The sequence below is a fragment of the Pelodiscus sinensis genome, chromosome 23, assembly GCF_052426305.1.
Source record: "Pelodiscus sinensis isolate ZL-2025 chromosome 23, ASM5242630v1, whole genome shotgun sequence".
Taxonomy (NCBI): domain Eukaryota; kingdom Metazoa; phylum Chordata; order Testudines; family Trionychidae; genus Pelodiscus; species Pelodiscus sinensis.
The window spans coordinates 4,960,599-4,986,096 of record NC_143074.1 but is presented as its reverse complement, the minus strand read 5'-3'; the positions used below and the strand labels follow the sequence as shown (position 1 = coordinate 4,986,096).

Sequence of the window (25,498 nt, the reverse complement as noted above, 5' to 3'; positions counted from 1 at the left end):
GCTTCCTCCACCTGGGAGGGGAGGCTGGTACCTTCCCCGTGGGAAGGCTGCCTCTTGCCAAAAGGGCTGTAAAGTGAAGGGGTGAGTGGTGTGAGTTATGAGAGAGCACAGTTGTGATGAGCAGTTTGAGTCACTGACACTGTTCCTTGAGCGCTTGGGTGGCCACCTAGGAGAGAGTCCGGTGCCACCCAGCTGATTGGCAGAGTGACTGCAGCCCGTGTTTCTATTGGTGGTGCACATCTGCACATGCATTGGTGCACCTAACAAAATGTATTCTGCACATGAACGGAAACACTTCGAGAACGTTGCTGACAGTCGGTGCGGTGGATGTCCTGGGCGCAGGTTATATATTCCTGCGGAGTAAAGCAGGGGCCCAGCGCATGCGCTCCCTGGCAATAGAGGAGCAGGAGGGAGCTCCAATTTCTTGTCTGGGGTGCAGGGCTCAGGCCCCTGCCAATCTGCAGTGGCCAGGGCTGAGCTGCACGTCGGAAGAGCAGGCAGTGGGCTCTGCATCTTATCACCCTCCTCTAGTCCTCTCCCCGCCACTGTCTCTCCCCATGTACTGTGCCCAGAAGAGCCCCACCCTCCCGGCCACCACCCGGCAGCAGTTTCCCCTCCTACCATTCTTCAGGAAGATGTAGAGCAGGATGATGCGGATCTTGTCGTAGGTGCTGACGTTCCCGTCCAGCAGAATGGGGACAATGGCTCTCATGGGGTCCTTGATCTTCTCCCCTTCGGCATCAGTGCCCATCGCCAGGTCCTGCAGAGAACGTGCACGTTCCTGACCTCGTCCCCCGGCCTGCTGCCCGGGGCCATGCTGCAGCCGCGCGGGGAGCCTCGGGGCTAGGGGCGCGGACGGGGGATGTGGAGGCTGGTCTCTGACTCAAGCCAGGGCGCAAGGGGGAGAGCAGGGCTCCGAGCGCCTCCCTGCGCAGAGCAAAAGGAGACTGACGCGAGCCCTGGAAGTGATCTCGGCCGGGCAGCTGGAGCGCTGGGGCAGGAGCCTGGGAGCAGCCAGCTCTGCCGCTGCAGCAGGAAGCTAAGGAGGGGTGGGAGGGAGGGAGCTGAGGCTGTCACCGTCCCAGGAGCGGGTGGTTCAAACCTCCGCTCCGGACAAACCTGGGCAGGGCAGAGAGACAAGCACACGGCTGGGTACAGGCCGCCTCTCTCCAGCACCAGGCCAGCAGACTCTCCAGTGCCCCTGGCCCTTGAGGGGAGTGGGAGGGGACTGCCTAGTTTGCAGCTAGACGGGGGCCTATTGACTCCTGCCTCTAGACAGTTTCTCCCCGCCCTGGACGGTCTGACGGGCAGCCGGGGAGATCCCATAAAGGATCTGTCGTGCAGGCTCGGTGGTGCTGGCAGCAAGTCCAGGCAGCACGGCGCTAAACCCAGCAACAGCCCTGGCTGGGCGGGGGCGCGGAGCGTCCTGGCGAAGGAGGGTTCAGCCCCAGGCCCTGCAGGATCTGTGGGCTCCAAGGCTGCGTGTGGCTGGCCTTGGAGCCACGGGAGCAGGGGGGCAGGGCCCGGGGTGCCACGGGAGCATGGGGAAGAGGGAGCGCGAGGAGCCCCGCACCTGTTCGACTCGGCAGAGCTTGTCCACGGTGCCTTGGTAGTGCTTCATGCAGTCCTCCGCCAGGTGCAGGTGGGTGGAGTACTGGGGAGACAGGAAGGGGACAGGCGCAGGCCTAGCAGTGGCAGCAGCACTAAGTTCCCCGGGGCTGAAAGCCGGCTCGGCCGACCAGGCCCTGATTGACAGCTACGCAGGGGCCGGCCTGTGTCGGCGAGGACGTGTGACTAGACTTCAGGAGCATCCCCAGCCCCTCTGATCTCCCTCCGCGGCTCTGCCTCGTGCCCTTTCCAGCCGGGACGAGAGCTGTTCATGCTGCGCTGCGCCCCCTCGTGCCTGGCAAAACAAGTCTGGGATTTCAAGCCTCTCCTACATTTTGCCAAGTTCCTCTTCCTCCTCCTCCCAGCCGCCCCATCACGGGGGGGCCTGGGAGAGCGTCTGACTTTTCCCAGGAGAATGAATCACTCTGGACCACAAGAGGCTGTAGACTAAGGTATGGCGCTGAGAGAGCCGGGTTTCAGAACCAGCTCTGCCACTGACCTCCTGGGTGACCCTGGGCCTGTCATTTTGCTTTTTGCCCACCTTCCGCTGTGTTCTCCGGTTAGACTGTAAGCTCTGTGGGCCAGGGCTGTTTCCTGCTATGTAGCTGGTACAGTTCCTTGTACAATGGGCCCATGAGCTCACCTGAGATCTCGAACTCTACTTTCAAAATAACGTAGACGTTCAGCGGGTGAGTCCTGCTACCGCCTTCTGTTGGAGGACGATTCCCTTCCCAGCCTCCTAGGATGGCCCTCTTTCCTCCCCACCCCACACCCAACCCAACCCAACCCAACCCTACCACGTGGTACGTAACAGACATCTCCAATGGGCCACAGCAAGGGCCCCCCAGTCACTGCTGGCCCCCGGACCTCTGTATGAGAACAGCTGCCTTAGCCTAAAGAAGAAGGCAGGCACTAGACAGCGGCAGGATGCTCCTGCTCGGATTCCCTGCTGTGAGCAGCCACCCCCTTCCCCTCCGTTGCTCACCTTGCTGAGTTCTTTCTGGTACTGTGGCATCTTCTTCAGCATCTGGGACAGGTCCCGCATAGTGGTCTGCTGGGAAAGAAATCAGAATTTCCCTTCTGGGCGGGGGGGAGGCCAGGGAAGAAGACACCACTGGGAGCATCGCAGCCTCTCTGGGGGTGGTGGGCAGGACGTCCCCAAGTCTCCTGCAGGGCTGGGATCTGAACCCTCATGCTTCAGGGCCAAACGAGCTACTGGGGGTGAGGAGGAAACCTGCCGCTCTGGGTCTGTCGGGCTTCTCGTGCCTTTCTCTCAGGCAGCTGGAGCTGGCCCTTGCTAGAGACAGGATCCTGGACCAGAAGGGCCCCAGGTCTGACCAGGCTGTCATTGCTCCGTGCCCGGGCTAGGCGGGATTCGGAGTGATGGAGCGCTGATCGGATCCCGTAGGGCAAATCTTGTATGGCGAGAATGTGATGCTGATGGCCGCAGAGGAGAAACGCCCCTCTCCTGCCCCCCCAACCCGGAGCTCAGGCCCACGCCTGGGGTGGCGTTGACCAGCGTTTGGGGGTCTCGAGGTGACCTGGATATCCCGCTGCCCTCTGCCTCGCTCCTAAAAGGGCCCACTCGAGGTAGCTGGGATTTGAGGGCCCTTGGCAACTTGCAAGAACAGGTTCAAGCTATGGCATCACCTTCTCTCCTGTGTTCATCCTCTTGCTGGAAGAAAACTCCTTCAGAGAGCGGGTGACCTCCCTGGAAAGAAGGGGGCATAGGGATCAGCCGCCGGCTCAGTCTCTACTCACCCTGGCTCCTGCCCGGCCTCCCCTTTCCTCCGTCCCCTGCAGTCTCACCCGCTTCCTTTCTGGAGCCTTCCCCAGCCCCGCCGCCCTGTGCCACCGGGCCTTGCTCCGCAGGAAGGGGTGGGGTGGGGGTGTGAAAGCCAAGGCCTAGGAATCCAAGCCCCATAAAATGGGTCCATCGGCAGCAGCGAGATCCCAGTTCAGCTTCACTTGAAGCCTGCGCTCCCCTCCCTCCCCGGACAGCGAGCTCCCCAGGACCGTCCGCACGTGGCAGGCAACTGCCTGCCCCAGACATAAGCTGCCAGGAGGCAGGGCTGCCCCGTACAGCGCTCGCGTCGCTTGCTGAGCTGGGGAGGGGGCAGCGGGAAGGGGTCCGAAGGGACCAGGGCGAGGGCTGCACAGTTCTGGCAGATCTGGGCACAGCCCTGACTCCACCACAGCACACGCGGCAGGCAGAGTTAACCCAGAGCTGTACTTCCGGCTCCGCTCCACATGGCCATCTGCGGCAGGTGTCCAGGGGCAGGAGCATTTGGTCTCCAATCAAAATGCCCTCTACTCTTTTCCATACACGTGTGGGATTTTCCCCCATGTGCGTGTGGAATACATTTTGTGATGTGCGCAGAGGTGCGTGCGAATGTGCACCGCCAAGAGAAACACAAACCTAGCGGCTAATCCGCTGGGCGGCATTAGAAACTCTCCTGAGAGGCTGCACAAGCACACAGCTTACAGGGAACAGCTGGCGTGTGCCCTCCCTGGCAACGGAGGCCGTGTTCCCTGTAAGCTGTGTGCTTGTGCAGCCACTCGGAGATTCCAATGCCGCCCAGCGGATTAGCAGCTAGATTTGTGTTTCTCTTGGTGGTGCACATTCGCACGCCCCTCTGCGCACATCACAAAATGTATTCCACACGCAGATGGGGGCGGGGGGGAAGTGCAGGGCTGGAAACAATTAGGGGGAATTTTGACTGGAGGCCTAATACTGCTGACACTGGACACCCGGCAAACGAGACGGCTGGCTTTGCTCTTTGTCTCTGGTAGGGTGCATCTATGTGTGGGCAGATGCATGCACCAAAACCAGCCGTGTAGCCAGGTTAGCAGCCCAGATCCCTGGCCGTGTACAGGTCTGGGCTGGCACCTAGGGGACCTAACCAGTCCTGAGCGAGAGAGTTTGGTGGATGGGGGGGGGGACACACCAGATCCGCAGCCCTGGCAGGGCTCCCGGCCCTGATATTGTCACCGCAGGAGGGATGTCAGCCCTGCCGCCAACAGCTGGCCCTTCTGCTGCCAGACTCCCTGCCACCAGGGCGCTCTGGTCCAGGAACCCACAGAGAGCGTGCCTGTCCGGCGCTGGGTTTGCTGGTACTGCCCCGGCGTCCATGCTTCCCCGGCTATGTTGCTACGTCCAGTGCACTAGCTTGGGTGGAGCTGGGATGGGCCTGTCTATGCACTCTGGGAAGTCTGCTCCCAGTTCTAGTGTAGACGCAGGGGAGCCAACAGCCCTGGGCAAGCGGGGGGGGGGGGGGGCAAAGCATCTCTGTGCTCCAGAAGGGGCGTGGCCTCAGGTGGAAGGGGTGGGGCCAGCCCCTAGTGCTGCCTGGGCTGCACCCCCACCCGCACCCCCAAGTGCCTCCTGGAGCGCCCCGTGCAGCACCCCTGCCTTCCCAGGCAGCCCTAAGAGCTGCCCGGAGCGCGCCCTTGAATCACCAGTCCCACGGCAACTTCGCCCTTTGCCTTCCCTGCCCCGTCAGTGGGCCCGTGTGGACACAAACGTAGACAAAAAATGGGGGGGTCCAGCACGACTTTCAGTCTATGTTCAGGGCAGGCTCTGGGGGAACAGCAGGGGGCTGAGGTCTGGATTGTGGGGCGGTGGCGGCGCCATGTGGGGAGGCTCTGGGGGGACTGGCTGAGGCCTGGATTGCGGGGCAGTGGCGGCGCCGTGTGGGGAGACTCTGAGGGGACCGGCTCAGGCCTGGATTGCGGGGCAGTGGCGGCGCTGTGTGGGGAGGCTCTGGGGGGACCGGCTCAGGCCTGGATTGTGGGGCGGTGGCGGCGCCGTGTGGGGAGACTCTGAGGGGACCGGCTCAGGCCTGGATTGCGGGGCAGTGGCTGGGCTTGGGGGTCTAGGGAGGACCAGCCTAGAGAGGTGCCTGCAGGTGGGGCGGAGACGTGCTGGCGGAGCTGTGGGCTGAATTCCCCCCTTAAGCACAAGCCTGGCGCACACGGCCCTGCCGGGAAAGGGCGGGCAGGCCAGGCACTCACTGGGACACCTCCGCGATGTGCTTGTGGCGTAGGGTGATCCAGAGGTCGTCGTCCTCGTCCAGGAGAACCTCCTTCACCCGGGCCTCTCCAATGCCACTCGTCTCGTACCTGGGAAAGGGGGGGGGGGCGTCATCGGCTGGGGGAACTGGCAGCGGGAGGAGGGGGAGAGCACCTGCCGCCTCCTGCTTCTGCCAGAGAGACCTGCAGCCGCTCCCCTCAGCTCTGTCAGCCCCTCCTCTGCCCCGGAGCAGAAAGAGGAGACAGACCGTGCAGCTCGCGCCCGCGGGCCCTCAGGGCGCTGTACCGCTGCAGCCCACAGCAGCCTTGGCGAGGGCGGCTCTCTTCGGGGGGCAGGACTCGGTAGCACCAGCCTCAGGTTCTGGGTCTATGCGCTGGGGGCTGGTCCAGGCCCGCGAGCCCAGCTGCTACCACAGCACAGCCAGTAGCATGGCACATGACAGGAGTGGGCTAATACAGTCTCTAGCTGGTCTCGGCTGGCTCCAGGGAGCTTTGCGTCTCCTTGACCTGCTTGCACTCTGGAGCAGAACCAGAACTGGACCGGACTCTGGGGGATCCCCCATTCCAGGCTATTACTGTTGGGTTCAGCGAGGAATCGCTCCAGCCTAGTGCGAGGCCGGGGTGAGTGTCTGACTTTACAGGCTTCCCTCAAGCTACCTGACCGACTGGCTCTTCCACTCTTTAGAAGGAGCAAGAATAGTGACTAATATGCAACGGGGAAGATGCAGCAAAATTGTCTACAAATTACACCTCCCTCCACTCCACCCCCACTGTCATGGAGGCAGTGTGGGCTAGTAGTGAGAGCACCACACTAGGCTCAGGAGACCTCCGTGTTATTCCTGGCTCTACTGGTGCCCTAGAGCTACTTGTTTCATTTCCTACACTATCTTCCCTACTTTGGGTACATCTAGACTACATGCCTCTGTTTAAATAATCGCCGCTTCATTTAAATTTACATGGCTGCCGCGCTGAGCCGATCAGCTGTTTGTCGGCTCAGCGCGATAGTCTGGACGCGTGGGTGTCGACATCAAAGGCATTTGTCGACCACCTAGGTATGCCTCCTGGGATGAGGTTTACCTGGGTGGTCGACAAATGCCTTTGATGTCGACACCCGTGCGTCCAGACTATCGCGCTGAGCCGACAAACAGCTGATCAGCTCAGCGCGGCAGCCATGTAAATTTAAATGAAGCGGCGATTATTTAAATCGACGCTTCGTTTTCCTATGCCTGGTAGCCTAATCTACATGTGTCTGGCGACAGAGGCATGTAGTCTAGACGTACCCCTAGTCTGTAAACTCGTCAGGTCAGGAATACGCTCTCACTGTGTTTGTACAGCACCTGATGCTACGGGGACCTGATCGCAGCTAAGGTCTCTAGGAATCACCGTAATACAAATACTTACTATGACTAACAGTAGTTTGGGTTAGAAAAGGCCAATTTCCAACTGCTCTCTAGCTTGTATGCGCCTTAGTATGAAAACCGTGTGGTATTTGTTAACTGTTAGTATTTTTAAACGACATTCCCCTCAAGGTTGGAAATGTGCCACTGCTCTTTAAAGGGCGTGGTGCTCCGAATATATTGCGCTTCTCAGCTGGAGGCCTTTCAGAGCGCTGCTCGTGGTACTTGTTCCACACAACTTTGTTAACCGTCCATCAATTAAGGCAGTCAAGGCAGAGGTAGGTTCAGGCCAAAGTACCCAGCCGTGACTTGGGAACTTGGGGCGACCGGTTGAGACGGAGCCTGTTTCCTAGGGATGCCAGACTCCTCACTTTAGGCCAAGCCACCGAGTTCTTCAGGACCCGTCAGGCTGGGACCTGCCGGAGCTGCAGGGATTAAGGGGCATTGTACGTTGCATCTCCCAGGCTATTGCCACCGTACTCACTTGTACACGTCGTTCTCGATGGGCAGCAGGTCGTAACTCATGGCCTGGAACGTGAGTTCATGCAGCACCGGGGAGGCGGGGTCAAAGCCACGGTCCAGAATGAGGAGCTGGGAGCGAGCTTTGTCAGGACCCTACCGACACACAGAGCAAGCCGTTGTCACTGCGGCAGGGGTGGAGTCTCCACGGATCAGCGGCATGAACATGGAAATCAGAGCTCGCTTCCTAAGCCGTGCTCCGGTTCAGGCGCATGCTCTTGGACGGGCTGGGCAGACCCTGCTCCCGAACACAGAGCTCGGCCTACGGCACGGCACGGTCCTTCCAGCCTAAGTTTTCATGCCCGAGCTGAAAGCAGCACCAGAAATGTTCCACTTTGGAAGCAAATGCCAAACTTCCCATTCAGGGTGGGCGCTGGCACCTGTTTGGAGCCAAATGTGCCGGTGCAGAGCAGGAGAGCAGGAGAGAGGCCACCAGGGGGTCTCTGCCAGAGCAACGCTCCCAGCCTCATGCTAAGGAACCCCAAGGACCAGCGAGCTCCGTGCTTAGAATCTTTGGGTGGGAAGAAACCTCAGGAATCGAGTCCAGCCCCTGCCCAAAGCAGGACCAATCCCAACTCAACCATCCCAGCCAGGACTTTGTCAAACCAGGACTTAAACACCTCGGCTACGTCTACACTGGCACCCTTTTCCGGAAATGCTTAAAACGGAACAGTTTTCCATTATAAGTATTTCCGGAAAAAGCGCGTCTACATTGGCAGGATGCTTTTCCGGAAAAGCACTTTTTCCGGAAAAGCGTCCGTGGTCAATCTAGACGCGCTTTTCCGCAAAAAAGCCCCGATCGTCATTTTCACGATCGGGGCTTTTTTGTGGAAAACACTACTGTTTCCAGAACAGTTTTACGGAAAAAGGACTTTTGCCCGAACGGGAGCAGCATAGTATTTCCGGAAAAGCGGATGATTTCTTACAGTAGATCGTCAGTGCTTTTCCGGAAATTCAAGGGGCCAGTGTAGACAGCTGGCAAGTTATTCCAGAAAAGCGGCTGATTTTCCGGAATAAGTGGCCAGTGTAGACACAGCACTCTAGTGCTGGAGATTCCACCCCCTCCCTAGGGAACCCATCCCAGTGCTTCCCCACCCTCCTAGGGAAATAGTTTTTCCTAATAGCCAACCTAGACCTCCCCCACTACAACTTGAGCCCAAGGCTTCTACTGTAAGAATGCCACCAGCAGGGGGCGCTGCGCACAGGCACAGCAGTAAGTGATCTGAGTCAGCGTCTGGGCTGGATTTATGGAACAAGGGCTCAATCCACGTTGAGGAAAGGCCAGGAAAAGCCAGTGCCCTGGGAAGGAAGCCATCCCTCCCACGAGGAGAACGTGACATACGCGTTCTGGGTTTGTTTGACCAGGGCTGGGCACTTCACCTGTGTCTGCTTCCCCTCCCACGCCTTGACTGTCGTCTCTATAGACTGTAAGCGCATCGGGGCAGGGGCTGTCTCTTGCTACGGGATCTAGCACACTGCGACCCTCCTTTGTGGGCTTTTCGATGCTGCCCTAAGGCAAACGATTCTGAATGATCTAAGATGACAGTTTCTTCCTTCTGCTCGTCCCCCGACACGCCTGGTCCCACTGATGTGTGGCAGGCTTCTGCTACCATGCGAGCACGCACCCGGACAGAGCCAAGGTAAAACACGAGTGAGTGCATCTGTGCTTTCCTGAACGGCTGCTGTTCTCCTAATGGCTCCTGCCAGTATCCAGCCCCCTGCGGCCCGTGCTCACCTCGCCCATGGTTGGGTCGTCCGCCTTGTAGGCGTCCAGTTTGTCCTGGATGAGCTGGGCCAGCATGGCGTTGTCTTTGTAGTCTCTAGCCGAGGAGGAGGGAAAGAAAGATGCAAAGTTCATTGAGTTCCTCATGCACCTCCCGGCCTACAATGAACGTCGATGAGGTGAGGGAGCTTGGAAAAAAACACCCCGAAAAGAAACCCAACCGCACGCAGGCAGATAACAGCCGCTTCTCCTTTCCAAGGGTTGTGGCGCTCCGGACCCATGTGGGAGCAGGGAGGAGCGTGGCTCTGTGGACCATCTCTCAGGTTCCTCACAGGGTCGCTCTCCATGTAAAACCCTGGGCTCCATGGAGAAGGAGGGCGCTGGCTGGGGCTCTCAGCAGGCCCGCGTAACACGCCTCTGTGGCGTTAGTCGACTTCATCGCCCCCCACCCCTGTTGGTGAGTACACACCATCTTCTCGGCACCATCCTGCCCCACCTCTGAGCCCGTCTCCGCTGCGGGGGACTCTGCGCTCTCCCTCTTACGTTTCTGAGGCGCAGGGAGTGGGGTGGCGCTTGTGAGGGGACAGTGCATAGGGAAGGAAGGATTTTGAGCAGGGGCAGAGGGAAGCTCGCGGGAAGGAAGTGGACGTGAAGGACTCAGACAGGAGGAGAGAGGGGTACGCGGAGGAGAAGCCTCCAGTTCAGCCCCCACCCCACCCTACCCCCGGGCGCAGCCCTACCCTCTGTATCGCACGGCTGGGTATTCCTTCAGGGTGGCGCACAGGGTGGCTATCTGTTCTGCCAGGCGTTCCAGGATCGGGTTCTTCATCTGGGTCTTGTGGGGGCTGTAGAAGCTTTGGAAAGAGTCGGCAGAGTCCAAGGAGTAAACCTGGAGGGGATGGGAACGGCCGAGGTCGAGCTTAAATGTGAACGCCACGTAAGGAGAAGATCGGGCTACCTGCTCTCCCCTCTGACGATGGTGCCAAGCTCTTACGTAGCGAAGAGAAAAGGCAGGGGCCTCGGAGGTGCAGAAAGTTGCCTGCAGCCAAGCCGCCAGCCACGGGTAGGACTGGGAATCAGGCCATACCCACGCTGCCTCTCTCCCTAGCATCAGCCTCTCCATGTAAACACCCCTCCTGCACCAGCCAGCTCCCCCAGCCTGGCAGCGGCTGCAGGCCGGGCAGGAGAGGCAAAGCACAGCCGGGTCCTTTCCCCGCAGCACGAGATGCGTGTTTCCAGCTGGCTCGGCGGGGAGGGGAAACCAGATCGTGCCTGCACCAAGGGGGCAGTCCAGCGACGCCTGTCCCAGCCAACTGCCCCGTGATAAGAAGGCGCCAAGTTCTACTGCCAGATGTGGGCAAAGGCTCATCTGCAGGCAGCACGTTGGCTAAGGCCAGCTAGAAAAATCCTTGCCTCGTTTGGGATTGGAAGAGTTAATGGCTCTGAAGGCTGACTGCCATCTGTTCCTAGTCACGTGGGCTGCCCCCAACAGGAGGGCTTGGTCGGCAGCAGATGGCACGAGGTTTGACCCCTCCTGTGCCCCGATGGTACCCAATGGCAGGCAGCAGCATGGGGTGGGGGTGGAGCGCAGGGATAGCACACAACAGGGGATCAGGCCTGAGAAATAATCAAAGGAGACAAGGCTGAGAGCGGGACAGGTGATGAAGAACCAACCCTGCGGGAAGGAGGCTAGTAACTTAATGTCTCATTTCAGGCTGCTCCGTAAACCCGCCTTCTCCCGGGAACGTGAGAACGAGCTACAGAGCAAATCTGATGGCGCCAAAGCCCCCAGCAAGTAAAACTGGACCGGTTGCCTTTCCAGCCCTCCCTGGCCACTCACCTGGGTCTCCGCACGGAGCAGCGCGTGACGGGGCTGTGCTCCCGCCCCCCCCCCCCCCCGGACTCACCTGGGACTCGTAGGGAAGGAAGGCGATGTTGATTTCCGTCAGGGTCTTGACGACTTTGGCCGTGCGAGATTTGACCAGTTCGTTGAACAGAGCATCGGGGCAGGCTGGCAAGAGGGAAGGAACCGAAACGTTCAGCCGCCATTTCAGATCCCTGCACCAAAGGTCAAAACCCACCACGCAGGAATCGAACCTGCCCCAGTCAACCTAGGGGGTGGTGGCCTCGTTCCAGTGCTCAGAAAGCTTTCCGACTGTCCCGGCACACAGCACCATAGTACTGAGAATGTCTCCTGCCCCTTCCACGCCGGGATCTCCAAGCGCTTTCTGCGCATTGTTAGGGAATTTGGCTTCCCCGGGAAGCCTGGGCAGCCGGCAGTGTAGGCTAAGGCAGGCCCAGCTTTCCCCAATCTGCCTACGCGCCCCAACTGCTGAAGGCTGGGGCCACCGGTGGGGAAGGCTGGGGGTGTTTTTTGCTCCCTGTCCATCGGGGAGGGCCAAGCCAGGCCCCTGCTTGGCAGTTCCAACCCTCTACATGGCCATAAAGGATCTGGCTGGGGTGGGCGGGGCTTGGCACCAGAGGCGGGGCTTGGCACCATGGGCGGGGCTTGCCTTCCACGGCTGGGCTTTCACCCACTGCCCATGCCGTGACGTGCAAAGATGCCACGGCTAAGTGGGCCCTTGGAAGAACTATCCCCTGCCCGAACGCCCCGGCCTGATGGGGTCTGATCAGAAGGGAATGCCTGAGGGCGAAGGCTGAACACAGGAAATACAATGAAGCCTGACTGGAGTGCACGGTAGCTTCCCACAGAGGTTGCTGAAAGCGCCTTTGCATGAGTCATTTAGCTTAGACTAGACAGCGCTCTTGCACACGCTGGGGGCGGAGGGAACACGATTGCCCTGCACGGGGGTGGACTGGGCTTGCTCACACAGCTTTCCCTCGCTCTGCTTTCTAGGAGTCTGGGGGGGATTTTACAAATCGCAGGCAGAGCTTCTCACAAACCTCCCGCGTGCGAGTCTCGCTCGTTTCCTGCCCCACTCCCGCTTCGCCTTTGCACTAGGGAAGCCGCAGCGAGTCGGGAGCCCGGACAAGACGGCGGAGGTGCGGGGGCAAGGACAAAGGCGGTGTACTTACAGTCGGTGAAGAAGACATGGGCTGCCCTGTACTTGGCAGTAGGGGCATCCTTGAAGTCGCTGATGAGTGAATGGACAGACTACAGGGGGGAAGAAAGGAAACCCACATGAGGCTGGACACAGTAGGTAACGATTAGCATTTTCAGACACTTAACCCAGCCAGTGTATGGCCGGGTCCCAATCATGAGACGCGTTCCATGTGCGGCAATCAGCTGGCTCTGACCCATTCGCTCAGGAGACAGGTATTCACACAGTCTCAACTCTGCGTTTCAGTCCGGCCCCTTCAGGAGCTGAAGGTGCTTTGGGGGCAGCATTAAGAAAAAGGATCTAGGCTCAGATTTCATGGTCCAGGCTGCATTTTGCATGGCTGTGAATTTGGTCAGGCCCTAAAGACTATCCTTAAAGCTGGATGATAAAAAATGCAGCTGGAATCTTTGGCCACCAAAATCAAAACGCTTCACCAAACCATGTTGATTTCACCAAATATTTTGTTTTGGAGAAAACTGGGGGGGAAAATCCCCAACAGGTTGAAACGTCCCATTTTTTGACACTGACAGAATGAAACATTTTTCATCATGTAACAACTTTCCATTCTGAGGAGGTTTTTTTAGTTTATATTGTACTGCAGGGTTTTGTTGAAATGAAATGTTTCAGCCAATCCAAAACTACTTTTTTTTTCTCTCAGCGTTTATTTTTGCGGAGCATTTTGATATTTGGGGGCTTTGTTCCAAATTGGAATGGGAAAAAAAAGTCAAAATCCTGAACCCATGATACCAGCGACATGTTTTGTTAGCCATTAAGGTGCGACTAGACTATTTGTTGTTTAAGTTTTTATAGGACACTGCCGTCCATTCTTACCCTGGCACTGACAAATACCCCATTCGCCACCGGCGCGGTGACCAAACATGACTAGCTTTCCCCAAACCCTGGTCCAAGACACGCCCATGCTGGAGAGTCACCTTATCAGACGGAGTGATGAGGTACACAGCCTCCAAGCTGGGCAGTGGCTCTCGGCGCTTGTTGATGTCTTCCACAACTGCTCAGGAAACACAACCAACACAAAAGGGAACACGGGTGACAGGCTGCCTCCTCTCCGTTGTCTAGAGCTATCTAGAGGGTACTAGAAGAGATCCCCAGTGTTGCTCAGGTTCTTAACTCAGTTAAGGAATTTTGCTGATGGGTGGGGTGGGGGTGAGGGGTTCAGTATGCTCCCTGCCCCGGGATGAGGACACTATCCCAATCCTCTCTTACCTCAGGAGCTTGGGGCCAGGTGAGATGCGCCTCTCCATGGCTGCTGCAGCTCCAATGGGAACAGCTGGGGGCGGGGTGCACGTTCCCCAGCTGGGGCAGGTCCAGATTTGTCTGCCCCCTGCCCTCTCCAGCCAGAGAGGAACGCAGCAAACTGTGCACTTTCCCCTCGCTCCCTGATGAGGGGAACAGCCAGCAACATTCCCGTACAAAGCGGGGGAGAGCTTCGCCCCCACCCCCACCCCGCCTGCCCTAAAGGGTGTCTTGAGGGGTGGAAAGTTTGAGGCTGGGGCAGTCCCGGAGGGTAGGAGAGACCCTTCACCTCCCTGGTGATTCTGTCTCTTTTCTGTACCATTTTCTGAGAAGCAATCCCCCTCCAGGCACATCCCACTGTCCTGGCACAACCAAACCCCGACCTTGCTTGAAGTTACGCTAAGAGGAAGCTGAATATTGAAGTTGGTGGCCCTAGATCTTGCTGTTTAGGAACAGACGGACAAACTCCCTCAGATCGGTCGCAGATACATCCGTACCACTGGGGACCTGCATTCTCTTGTCCAAGACTTGCTTTTTGGTCACATCTAACAGCAAGCCCCAATGAAAAAAGAGGTGCGGTTCCACCGACTTTCCCACCCCAAACTAAAAGGTTCCCAGCCAGCTTGCTCTTACAGCGCCCCTAAAGGGGGAACAAAGGGACAGCACTCCAGAGGCAACGGTGCGTATTGCTCCGTTCTGCAGGACAGCCAGTCCCCTAAAGCCCAGGGCTACGTCCAGACTACGTCCCTTTTTCGTAAAAGGGATGTAAATTAGACGTATCGCGATTGCTAATGAAGTGGGGATTTAAATCTCCCCCACTTCATTAGCATAAAAATGGCTGCCGCTTTTTTTTCCGCACGGAGATTTGCCAGAGAAAAGCGCCAGTCTAGACGCTGATCTTACGGAAAATAAAGCCTTTTCTGAAAGATCCCTTATCCCTATTTCATTGAGGGATAAGGGATCTTTCGGAAAAGGCTTTATTTTCCACAAGATCAGCATCTAGACTGGCGCTTTTTTCCGGCAAAGCTCCGTGTGGAAAAAAAGCAGCAGCCATTTTTATGCTAATGAAGCGGGGGAGATTTAAATCCCCGCTTCATTTGCAATTGCGATACGTCTAATTTACATCCCTTTTACGAAAAAGGGACGTAGTCTAGACATAGCCCAGCTGTATTCTACAGACACGGTTCCCACCAGCACAGCTGGGAGACTGAAGAGGCCTGAAGAACCTTTTCTCTTTTTCTAGAAAGGGTTGATTGATTTTTTTTGAGATGGCTCTTTCCATGTTTAAGCTCTCTATATGATGATTATTCCCCTTGAATCGTAACGCGTGTGAAGGGTGCTCTGGAGCCTGGAGTCCTCTGTTCAGGTACAAAACTGTGCTGCAGGCAGAAGTCCCAGCATCTCCCAAGTAACCCCCTCCTTATCCAGGAAAGGTTGCGTGGATGGGGCTGCACGTTGCTTGGGTGTGGGGTGTGGGGCTTACACCCGTGCATGACGGGTCGTGTCGGTTGTGGACAACCATTCTTACGGTGTGGCACCATGCTGGCGGGCTAACCACCAGCTGTGAAATGTTCCTCTTGGCCAGAATACCTTTGATGCATTCCATGCGCCCTCCATGATGATTCCTTCTGGGGCATCTGGCCTTGGCCACTGTCAGCAGACAGGATACAGGGCTAGATGGACCTTTGGTCTGACCCAGCGTGGCCGTTCTTATTATCAATGATTTCCCTTGGCCTCATGCCTACAGGTGCCCACTGGAGGGCAGGGCCGCTTTGTGCTAGGCACTGCACGTGCTGAGATGAAGACACAGTCTCTGCCCCAACTAGCTTACAATCTGTGCCATTCAGACTGGGCTGACCCTTCTCTCGTTGCTATCAGGGGGGCATTCCCATAACACCAGGATCTTGGTTTATCCCATACGCTCTACAGCTGGCTGGCATCCCCCGCTGTCTGAAATTCCAATTCTGCTTTCACTTGCCCTGGCGTAAAACAGAGCAACCTGCACTGTAGGCAGTGGAGTTAGCCCTGGACTAAATTTGCTGTGAGAGAAAAAGCAGACCCCAGATCCAATGTTTGGCCACTGCAGCAGGGCTGTGTGCTGGGGCAATTGCCATGACAAACGGCATCTGTTGGTCAAACACCTGTAAACTGAATGGCTCCATGTTTGTGTGCTGCATTTTCCCCCTCTAGCTATTTTAATTCCACGGAGAGCCAATTCTGGGACGTCAGGTCTCCTTGTGGCATTTCCAGCTACCAGGGAGTGAAATAGCACAAAGAGGCCAGATCCTCATGCTAGCCAAGTTGTGGGAGTCATTCAGGAAAGCCTGTGGAAAAATCTCACCCCAAATCCCTAACCCCAAATATCTGGGAGGGATAGCTCAGTGGTTTGAGCATTGACCTGCTAATCCCAGGGTTGTGAGTTCAATCCTTGAGGAGGGGATTTTGGGCAAAAAATTGTCAGGGATGGTATTTGGTGCTGCTGTGAAGGCAGAGGAGTGGACTTGATGGTCCTTTCCAGTTCTCCATTAATTCTAAAAAAAATCCTGCAACTTGGACACCCAGCTGACTGGATTACCATGGATTACTGCCCTGCCCAGTGGGACAGACAGCAGCGCTGCCATGCCTGTATCCTTAGCCCAGTGAAAGAGAGACTCCCAATCTGTCTGCACCCTGGGTGGAAGGGATCGCACTGGCCTAGCCAGCCCAGTTCAGGTCACAGTGGCGGTGGGGGAGAAATGAAGCTCTCCAGCCATCAGCTGTACAGGGAAGTTTTCAGTGTGACTGGAGCTCCAAGAGACACGATAGAGCCTGCTGAGCTCCAGTGGCAAAGTGCTGACCAGGAGAGACGGGCTGACAGAAGTGCTGCAGCTGATTCAGCATGAAATGGGGGAAGAAGGGAAGAAGATGCTCTCCCAGCCCAACTCTTCCTGATCACCTGCCTCCCAGCACCAGCCGACGTTACAGGTTAAGCTAGAGTCTGAGGAGCAGAATGGGAGCACCCAGGGGGCGTGGGGGACTGCAGAGTGGGAGCACCCAAAGGGGTTGCACTCACTTGTTATCCCCTCCGTCATGATGTCGGTCATTTTGCAGCAGGAAGAGAGCATGCGCATGCTGAGCTGATCCACCACCAGCACCTGGGAGGCGAGAGATTGAGCCCGTGGGCATTAGGGTGCACCGGGTGGAATTCGACGTGTCTGACAGCGCGTCCTCGACGGGGCCCAGCACGGCAAAGGGCCAACCCGCAGGCCTGTCCCTGCAGCCCTGCCAGCGCATCTCAGTGCCGACATGCAGCACAGCCAGCTTTCCCCAGAGCTATCGTCACGCCGGGCTCCACCCACGGGCGCTGCGTTGTCACAGAGCTCTGCCAATGGCCCCCCCAGTGCCCTGCAGGTACGCTAGGCAGGGGAAGGCCAAACCACCACCCTGGCCCTGCCCACACTCCGCCCCCACAATGCCTACTGGGGGCGGAGTGCTGCTGCCACTTGGACCACACGCCACCTCACCTCCCTGTGGTGCTGGAGGGTGGGGCATGGGCCGAAGGGGTGGGGCCAGGGCCAGGGCATGGGCCGAAGGGGTGGGCCTAGGAGCAGGGGCCTTGAGCAGGAGCAGGAACCCCACAGAGCTGGTGCACCACATGACTCATCGTATGCCCCATGGGCTGGGCAAGTTGAGCACCCCTCCACCACGCCTCCTTGCCTCCCGCTGGACTAGCAACTCCCAGGCTGCTGCCAGCCTCCCCGCTTCCTGTCATCCACACCCCTTCCTCCGCCGGTGCCGACTTCTGCTCTAGCCAGGTGTGCTTGACTCCTGCCCCACCCCCACCCCCACCCGACGTTTCCACCCCCTCCCCTGAACATGCTGCGTCCTCACTTGCCCCTTCCCGCCTTGGCCTGCTGCCAAACAGCAGCAGGAGGTGCTGGGAGGGGAGGTAGAGCTCAGCAGGGCTGCTGGCAGGTCCTGGGGGAGGGGGGCTCCAGATCGGAGCATCCATGGAGTTGGCGCCTGCGTCTTCCCCCGTGCTCCTGCCTGCCCTGTTCCCCCACTCACCTTCCACTCGCCCTTCTTCTTCACCTTCCTGATGACATCATGCATGATCTCTGCAAAAGGAATGGAAAAGACGGCTGTTAGCTCTCACCTGTTCTCCTACCTTCCTCCTCCGGGGCTGCAGCAGCGCCCACTGGGTCGCATGGCGGCTACTGGCCAATGCTGATTGCAGGCAGGGCAGAAGGAGATTATTAACCAGCCTTCTCCGCCACAGATTGCACAGCACTTCCCAAAGGACATCAGTACCGTTGTTCCCATTTTATGGGAGGGGAAACTGAGGCACAGAGGTGGACTTGCCCCAGCTCTTCCAACAAGCTAGTAGTAGAGAAAGGACTAGAACGCAGGTCATCTGAGTTCCACACCAGCGGTCTAGTCTGTGGACAATACGGCCTCGCAAGCCAGAAGATGGGGGTTGATTGTCACTGTGAATGACAAGTGGAAAGGCTTGAAGAAGGGGAAAATTCCCTACTGGAGATTTTCTTACAGCATCTGACCTACTTCTGTGACCTGTAACTGCTGTGCCTGGGAGCAGTGGCACAGTAAGAAATGGCTCGGCGCTATCCCAGATCTCTGCCACAGGGTACACAGAGAACAGCTTTGCCATCTCAGGCTACGTCCACACTGCGGCAGTTTTTCGGAAGAGGAAATGCAAATGATGCACTCGTTTGCAAATCTCACGCTCTCATTTGCATAGTCTCTCCCGATCCTTTTTGCGAGGAGGTTTTTGCAATAAAAAGCCTTGTGTACACGGGGCCGCTTGTCGGAAAAACCCCGTTTTGCGCAAGAGCCCTTATTCCTCAAAAAATGAGGTTTACAGGAGCTTGTGCAAAAGGGGGTTTTTCCGAAAAATGGCCCCATCTACACAAGGCTTTTTATCGCCAAAACCTCTTCCGCAAAAAGGATCGGAAGAGACTACGCAAATGAGGGCATGAGATTTGCAAATGAGCACTTCATTTGCATTTTCTCTTCCGAAAAACTGCCACAGTGTGGACGTAGCCTCAGGCAGAGCAGGGAAGACAAAGATCGTCCCATTTCACGGAGGGTTCTCATCTGGCAAAATCAGGTTTGTTCTGCGTGGAACCGAAATCAAAAGGTTTGAAATTCTCCCGGACAGGAAATGAAAGCCCAGTGCTGCAGAGGCTGGAGGAGCCTGGCTCCAAGTAGTCTGCTATGGCTACATCTACACTGCAAGCTTATTTCGGAAACAGCTATTCCAGAAGATACCTTATTTTGAAATAGAGTGTCCACACTGCAGAGAAGGCTCAGAATGAGTCCGAGGCAGGCTCCTAATATGGACGCGCTCTCTCAATGTAGAGCCCCAGGAGGCACTGAGGACGAATGGCCCTGGGCCGGAGCTATTTCAACACAGCAGCAAAGTGTCCACACGCACCCTCTTCTCAAATAGCTTTTTCAGAAGAGGCCTTATTCCTCGTGGAATGAGGTTTCCCAAAGTTGGAAAAAGCCCTCCCTTATTTCGATTTTCTTTCGAAATAACGCAATTGCAGTGTGGACGCTAATATTTTTTATCAGGAAAAATGGCTGTTATTCCGGACTAACAGTGCAGTATAGACACACCCTAAGCTGCTGAGCCCTGATCCCCCGACTGAGCACAGCCACCTGCTGGGCTGCACCTGGAGCCAGGGAACATGGAAGTCCCGACTGCTCTGGAGCTGTGAGTGGAGGTTGGGAATCAGGACTTTCAGAGCCGCCAGCTCCTGCGGAGCCTGCCAGCCGGGCTGCTGGCAGGGAACCAGGCAGCGCCCAATGGAAACCTCCCTCAGAACTTCATCAAAACTCGTGAAGTCATTCTGCCGCTCTACTCTGCACTAGTTAGGCCTCAGCTGGAGTACTGTGTCCAGTTCTGGGCGCCACATTTCAAGAAAGATGTGGAGAAATTGGAAAGGGTACAGAGAAGAGCGACAAGAATGATTAAAGGTCTAGAGAACATGACCTATGAAGCCAGGCTTCATGAACTGGGCTTGTTTAGTTTGGAAAAAAGAAGATTAAGGGGGGACATGATAGCGGTTTTCAAATATCTAAAAGGGTGTCACAAGGAGGAAGGAGAAAATTTGTTCCTCTGGGTTTCTGAGGACAGGACAAGGAGTAATGGGCTTAAAGTGCAGCAGGGGAGGTTTAGATTGGACATTAGGAAAAAATTCCTAACTGTCAGGGTGGTCAAATATTGGAATAAATTGCCAAGGGAGGTGGTGGAATCTCCCTCCCTGGAGATATTTAAGAACAGGTTAGATAGACATCTGTCAGGGATGGTGTAGGTGGAGCTTGGTCCTGCCTTGAGGGTGGGGGGCTGGACTCGATGACCTCTCGAGGTCCCTTCCAGTCCTATTATTCTATGATTCTATGAAAATCAATCCCTCGCCTGGAGCCTTTTCGATGTCGAGGAATCAGCCAAGTCACTCCCCTGCCCCTCCCCCCAAAAAGTGTTTTGTCTCAACGTTCCCGCCCAGCGGTTGGTGGGGCAGCAGGAGGGGAGTGTCCGTTCCATGCGGGCGGGGGTGACCTGGGGACAGGCTGGAGCCGGCTCGCTGGGGGCTCTGGTCTGCGAGAGGAGATGGGTTGTGCCTCACGGCCAGACGTTCATGGAGAGTTTTGGATCAGGCCCTCCCCAAATCAAGTCATTTCAAATACCTGGCAGGCCGCCAGCAAATCGATGGAGGAGAAGCTGTTCTCTCTCGCCACAGAGGGCAGGACAAGCGGCCGTGGGTTCAAGCTACTGCAGAACCCATGGGTGGTGGGTATCCGAGGCAGGGGAAGGCGTTGCCTTCCCAAACATCCAAGCGTCGCCCCGCCCACACTCCGCCCCCTGTGGGCTTGGGGGCGGGGCCTTAGGTGGAAGAGGCGGCTCCCGGCTTCAGCCACGCTAATGCTGCTCGCCCTCCCCATGCTCCGGTGAGCGGGAAGCGGGCTGGAGCCATACCCCTGCAGTGGGGGGTGGTTTGCAGAGCGGGGGAGGGTGAGTTCGAGCCCTGCCCCTGTGGGCTTGGAGGCAGGGCCTTAGGTGGAAGAGGCGGGGCTCCCCCATCCCTGGTTCCTCCACCACCCGTGGCAGAACAGATTTAATCTCAGGAAAATCTTGCCAAGTGTAAGAACGGCAGGACAAGGGGACAGAGCCCTGGGGGTGGGGGAAGGGCCTTCGCTGGAGGTTTCCACAAGGAGGCTGGAGCCGTCTCTCTTGCATGGCTCAGACACAACAACTCTCCTCCCGGCAGAGGGTTGGATTAGGGGAGGCTGGCGGTGCCTCCTGAGCAGTGGGAAGACGCCCATTAACGGCGGTGGGCTTTGAGGTGAGGCCGGGCATTCCAGAGCCTTCAAAAAGTTCATAGTGGCACCAGCAGAGCAACCGGAGTTATCCTGCTGGGGCGGAGGATCCTTGTCTTGCACCCAAATCTGCCCTGGCCTGAAGTAACCCACCTAGGCACGGTAACCGCCAGTCACAGCTCCAAGGGCTGCTGGCGGTCTGGGACGTGGTTGCACAGCACAGAGGGGTCTGCTGAGGCCAATAATGTCACAGGCCTCGTGAGCCGCCCTCCCCTGCTCTTCAGGCACCGGCAGGGCTGGGGCCCCGCACCCGCTTTTCGCTCCGAGCAGACGGATTTGAACCCAGCTCCCGGCAGGCAGAGGCCAAAGCCTGCCCGCGGGCAGCGCTCTTCAGACCCCTCAGCCCAGCCCAGCCCAGCCCGGGGTGCTGCTCAGTCACCCGGCTCGACGGGAGCTGTCTAATCCGAGGCGCGAAGAAAACAGCAAAGGATTTAGAGCCCCTTTTAGAAAGGAAGCAAGCGGCTTGAGCCGGTCCCGCCTAATCCTCGGCAATCGCATTTCACCTCCCATTTCGGTGGGGCTTATGCAACCAGAGGCGGCGCCGCGACACCGTCCCCCTCACGCCCGGCTCACTCCACTTTCACCCCCGGTGCATCAGGCTCGCCTTTGCTCCCGCCGCTAGGAGGCTCAGCAGTGAGGCCTTCCAAGCACAGCCCCACCCAGGCTGCTCTGGGGTCTGCTTTGGCCTCGTGGCCTGACTTGCTCTTATGCACGTTATGGCAGCAAGGGGCAACCTGGGCTAGTGAGTGGGCCACACGAGTGGCCTCCAGGCCGCTAATTTCTTCTAACCAAGCCAGTCTCCCGAGATATGACACGGGCAGAAATCAGAGGAATCTAGCAACCCTGCGCGTGGGCAACAATAAATAAAAGGTCTCGCGGGCCACGCAGAGAACCCCAATGGGCCGTGGGTTGCCCACCACCGTGTTCCATCAGACGTTTGCAGCGGTTCTCCGACGGGGGGGACATGACCCCTCAGGGCATCACAGGGTTGTTGCGTGGAGGGGAGTCACGAGCTGTCAGACTGCACCCCAAACCCTGCTTTGTCTCCAGCATTTCTAATGGGGTTCAATAAAAGTCTGTCCGGTGCTGCAGGACTGTTCGGTGCGGTTTAAGCTTTTCCCGCATGAGGAGGGAGGGAAGCTGGCAGGAAGCATTTGCTCCCGTCGACCTCCTGCTGTGCAGACGGTGTCAGGTACATCGACTCCCGCGACGTTATTTACACAGCTGGCGTCAGGTTCCTTCAGCAGACCTTCTGGGTCTGGTATAGACCTGGCCTCAGAGTCACACGGAAGTGATGGCGGCAGAGCCAAAGCCTCCGCCCATTGGACTCAGAGACACAGCGCCAGGGTATCCGCCTTCAGGGTGGCCAGAACACGGGCTGAGACGTGCCAACACGCAGGCACATGCCTGGGCCTTTGCGTGGCAGCGATTCCTCAGAGCAGCGGCACAGCACGCCCGGCTCACCCCCGCCAGCCAGGAGAACGCGACCCGGAGCCACGCAAGAGCAGAGGGGCCTTTGGGGGGGGGAGTGGAAAGCACAAGGACTGCACGTCACGGGGGGCCCAGGCATTATGATGTGTGGGCACGCTCCCAGGGCAAGCTGCCGGCAAAGCTTCTATGGCTGGAAAGGTTTGACCTTCCACAGCTGGTTAATGGGGGAGGGGGAGAACAGTGTAACCTTCCCAAAAATACTCTTGGCTGCTGCGGCTGAGATCCGCCTGGCCAGTGGCTGGTCCTCACACCCTGCACTACGTGGCTTTCTCCTTTATTGGCCATGGGCTAGGATTTCTGTCCCAGCCCAGCTCGCTGTAGAGCCCAACTCTCCAGTCCCTGCCCCCTGCCTCTTCCCATCCTCACCTTCCTTCTCCCTCGCCGCTGGACACTTCCCAAATGGGACTTTGCTGAAATGCACTTAACTCCAAACCCTCTTTCCTTCTGGCCCCAGGCCAAGCGTGAAGTGTTTCAGCCCAAGGAGTTGGATGTCAAGAAAATGATGCCTGGAAGCAAAGGGGGAGGGAGGGAGTAGAAAAGCTCTCTCTAGCTCATAGCAAGGCTTCTGTGAAAGCAAGGCTGGCGACAGCCTGGCACCAAAAGCACCAGCCACAACAACTGGAGCTAAAGTTACCTCTTCAGGTAGTAGCAGATCTTTTCCTCCGTGGTCCCACGCTCAAGAGAGAACGATACCACAGTTAGCTAGCATGTTCGTAGGTGCCAGATAGGGATGTAATAGGGTAGTCAATTAACCGATTAGCAAAAGCTTCTAGATGAATGCTATAGACTACATGCATCTTCCGCCTCTCCCCTCCCCCCCCCCAATACATTTTTTTGCAGTCCTGGCTTCCAACGGGTCCAGGACCTACCCCATTGCAGCTCTGCATTTAAAGTGTATTAGGAGCTGGGTAGGCAGGAAGCCCAGCTCAGTTCTGGCTCGTGCCAGGTCCAGGAGCACCCCCCAGACAAGAGCTGCTGCCACCCCACACTGCTGGACAGGCAGCCGGCCTGCAAGGAGAGCTGGTTTTTAAACTGGCTCCCCTCACAGACCAGCTCCTGCCTGGCACCTCGGATTCAGAGGCAGCAGTGCAGAGTGGCAGGAGACTCCTCAGGAATGAGGCCGGAGAACACTGGCTGCCAGCCCCACCCATGGGGACGATAGAATAATCAACTAACTGAAAAGAATTAATGAGGTGACTCGACTATTCAATTAACCGATATTTAACATCCAGAACACCAGCCATCTTCACACTTCCGCTTTTCCCAGTACAATCCATCCCTCCCAGAACTCTGATACACTGCTGGGCTGTACGACTAAACCAGAAAAGAAAGTACATCTAAAGAGCAACATTGATGGGAAAGCAGCATATGCTATATGGTTTGTCATTTTCCTCTCTGTGTCTTTTGCTTCCCAGAGAGTTTTGCTAACATGCAACCTGAGATATGATTGGGGACACTAAACAAAGAATTCAGCATCCCATGTTGTTGGTTTTTTTTTAAATTGCTTTACATGAAAAAATCAGAGGAGAAATCTGTCACTAACGGACAGATCTTGCCAGTACTTATGACGATGAACAATTTTACCCACTGACCTCAAAGCCATGTGAGTAATTACACATGCTTAATTGGTTACTGGGTCAAGCCCCAAATGAGGACTAGAAAGAACTGAAGCGCAGAACCAGAAGTCACTAGTAATTTAGGATGACCAATGCAAGAGACCTTAAAGCACTGAGCACCTGCCCCCAGAAAAACAGACACACCCAAAATCACATTTGAAATCTTGGCCTCTGGATTAATATCTCTATTTATTAGCTTTCATTCTGAACCAACAGGCAGTGGGTAGCCTATGGGCGCCTACTGCACAAGGTCCAGACAACAGCGCCAGGCCAAAGCCCTTTAGACATGCCAAGGAAATGGTCAACTTTACAAACAAGGAATTCCGTCCCGACTCTGGGAGGAGGAGCGATAAAACCACACCAACACAAGACCATCCTCGAGCAAAGTCATTCTTTCCATACAAAGGGAACAGTTGTGTCTCACACTGGCCTTTCTTCCCAAAGGAACCCTTTGCAAACTAGATGTACCATTCACTCATTGCCTAACTGCAATGTACCCAGCTCTGGATTAGAATGTGGCCTTGTGCCACAGTCCAGCCCTAACATCTATATAATGAAGTACATGAGTGAGACATACTTACCAGCAAACAGCTCAGCAAGATTGGTATGTGGACAGGAGTTAACCAGGGGAGAGCAGCACGAGGCAGAAAGGGGGACAGAAGATGATTCCCTGGAAGGGGATCTCTCTAGAGCTGGCTGAAAATGTTCTGATGCAAGGTTATTACTTTGGAAACTGCTGAATCATGTCAAATGAAATGTCGCAGAAATGTCCGTTTGGACTACATTTCATGTGAAAAAATCAGACTGGAATGTTCCAAACATTCTTACCTTCTCTGAATGGATCCTTCCCATTTTCCATTTTGAAATGACTTCTTGGAACAAAACAGTTTGATTGTATCAGACCATTTCAATCGAGCCAAAATGATTATTTTCAGAATTTCACCTCACAGGAAATGTCCCTTTTCTTTTGCTCGTGTTCCATGTTGGAATGGAGTTTCTTTTCAAACTCATAGAATTTCCCACAAAGAAGGAAAATCTGGGAGTAACCCAGCTCTGGTCCTCTCCCCTCTGAGTCCATAGGGCCATTTTGCTTTGCTACGAGAGGTGCCTGGTTCTATATGAGCCAGGAAACAGAGGCCAAGAATGAAAAGCTTGTGATATCTTCTTACCTCCCTGCACCACTGAAATCTCTGGGGCTGTGTTTACACTGGTGCGATCTCGCGCCAAAGTGGCCGCTCTTGCGCCAAAACTTGCTGCCTGTCTACACTGGCCGCGTGTTCTTGCGTAAGTACACTGACGTTCTAATGTATGAAATCGGGGCTTCTTGCACCAGCACTCTGACGCTCCCGCTCAGGATGATAGGAGTTACTATAGAAAACTTTCTGGGTGTCTGGCTGGTGAGTCTTGCCCACATGC

The 25,498-nt window shown here is 56.5% G+C and overlaps 1 protein-coding gene across 4 annotated transcripts in view; it reads right to left on the bottom strand.

Annotated features, from left to right (window-relative positions):
• The window catches only part of STXBP1 (syntaxin binding protein 1), a 67,365-nt gene that overhangs the window by 23,017 nt on the left and 18,850 nt on the right, over positions 1-25,498 (bottom strand). For 2 of the 4 annotated variants that reach the window (XM_075905260.2, XM_075905262.2), the window contains exons 2-14: positions 17,643-17,692; positions 16,648-16,729; positions 13,274-13,350; positions 12,316-12,394; positions 11,187-11,290; positions 10,020-10,168; positions 9,292-9,376; positions 7,522-7,652; positions 5,623-5,730; positions 3,259-3,319; positions 2,594-2,662; positions 1,574-1,654; positions 622-760 (exon numbers count right to left, since the gene is read on the bottom strand). In XM_075905260.2, coding sequence (XP_075761375.1) covers positions 622-760; positions 1,574-1,654; positions 2,594-2,662; positions 3,259-3,319; positions 5,623-5,730; positions 7,522-7,652; positions 9,292-9,376; positions 10,020-10,168; positions 11,187-11,290; positions 12,316-12,394; positions 13,274-13,350; positions 16,648-16,729; positions 17,643-17,692 — 1,215 coding nt within the window. The remainder of the gene's footprint in view (positions 1-621; positions 761-1,573; positions 1,655-2,593; positions 2,663-3,258; positions 3,320-5,622; positions 5,731-7,521; positions 7,653-9,291; positions 9,377-10,019; positions 10,169-11,186; positions 11,291-12,315; positions 12,395-13,273; positions 13,351-16,647; positions 16,730-17,642; positions 17,693-25,498) is intronic. The other 2 variants (XM_075905261.2, XM_075905263.2) reach the window with 1 other exon arrangement.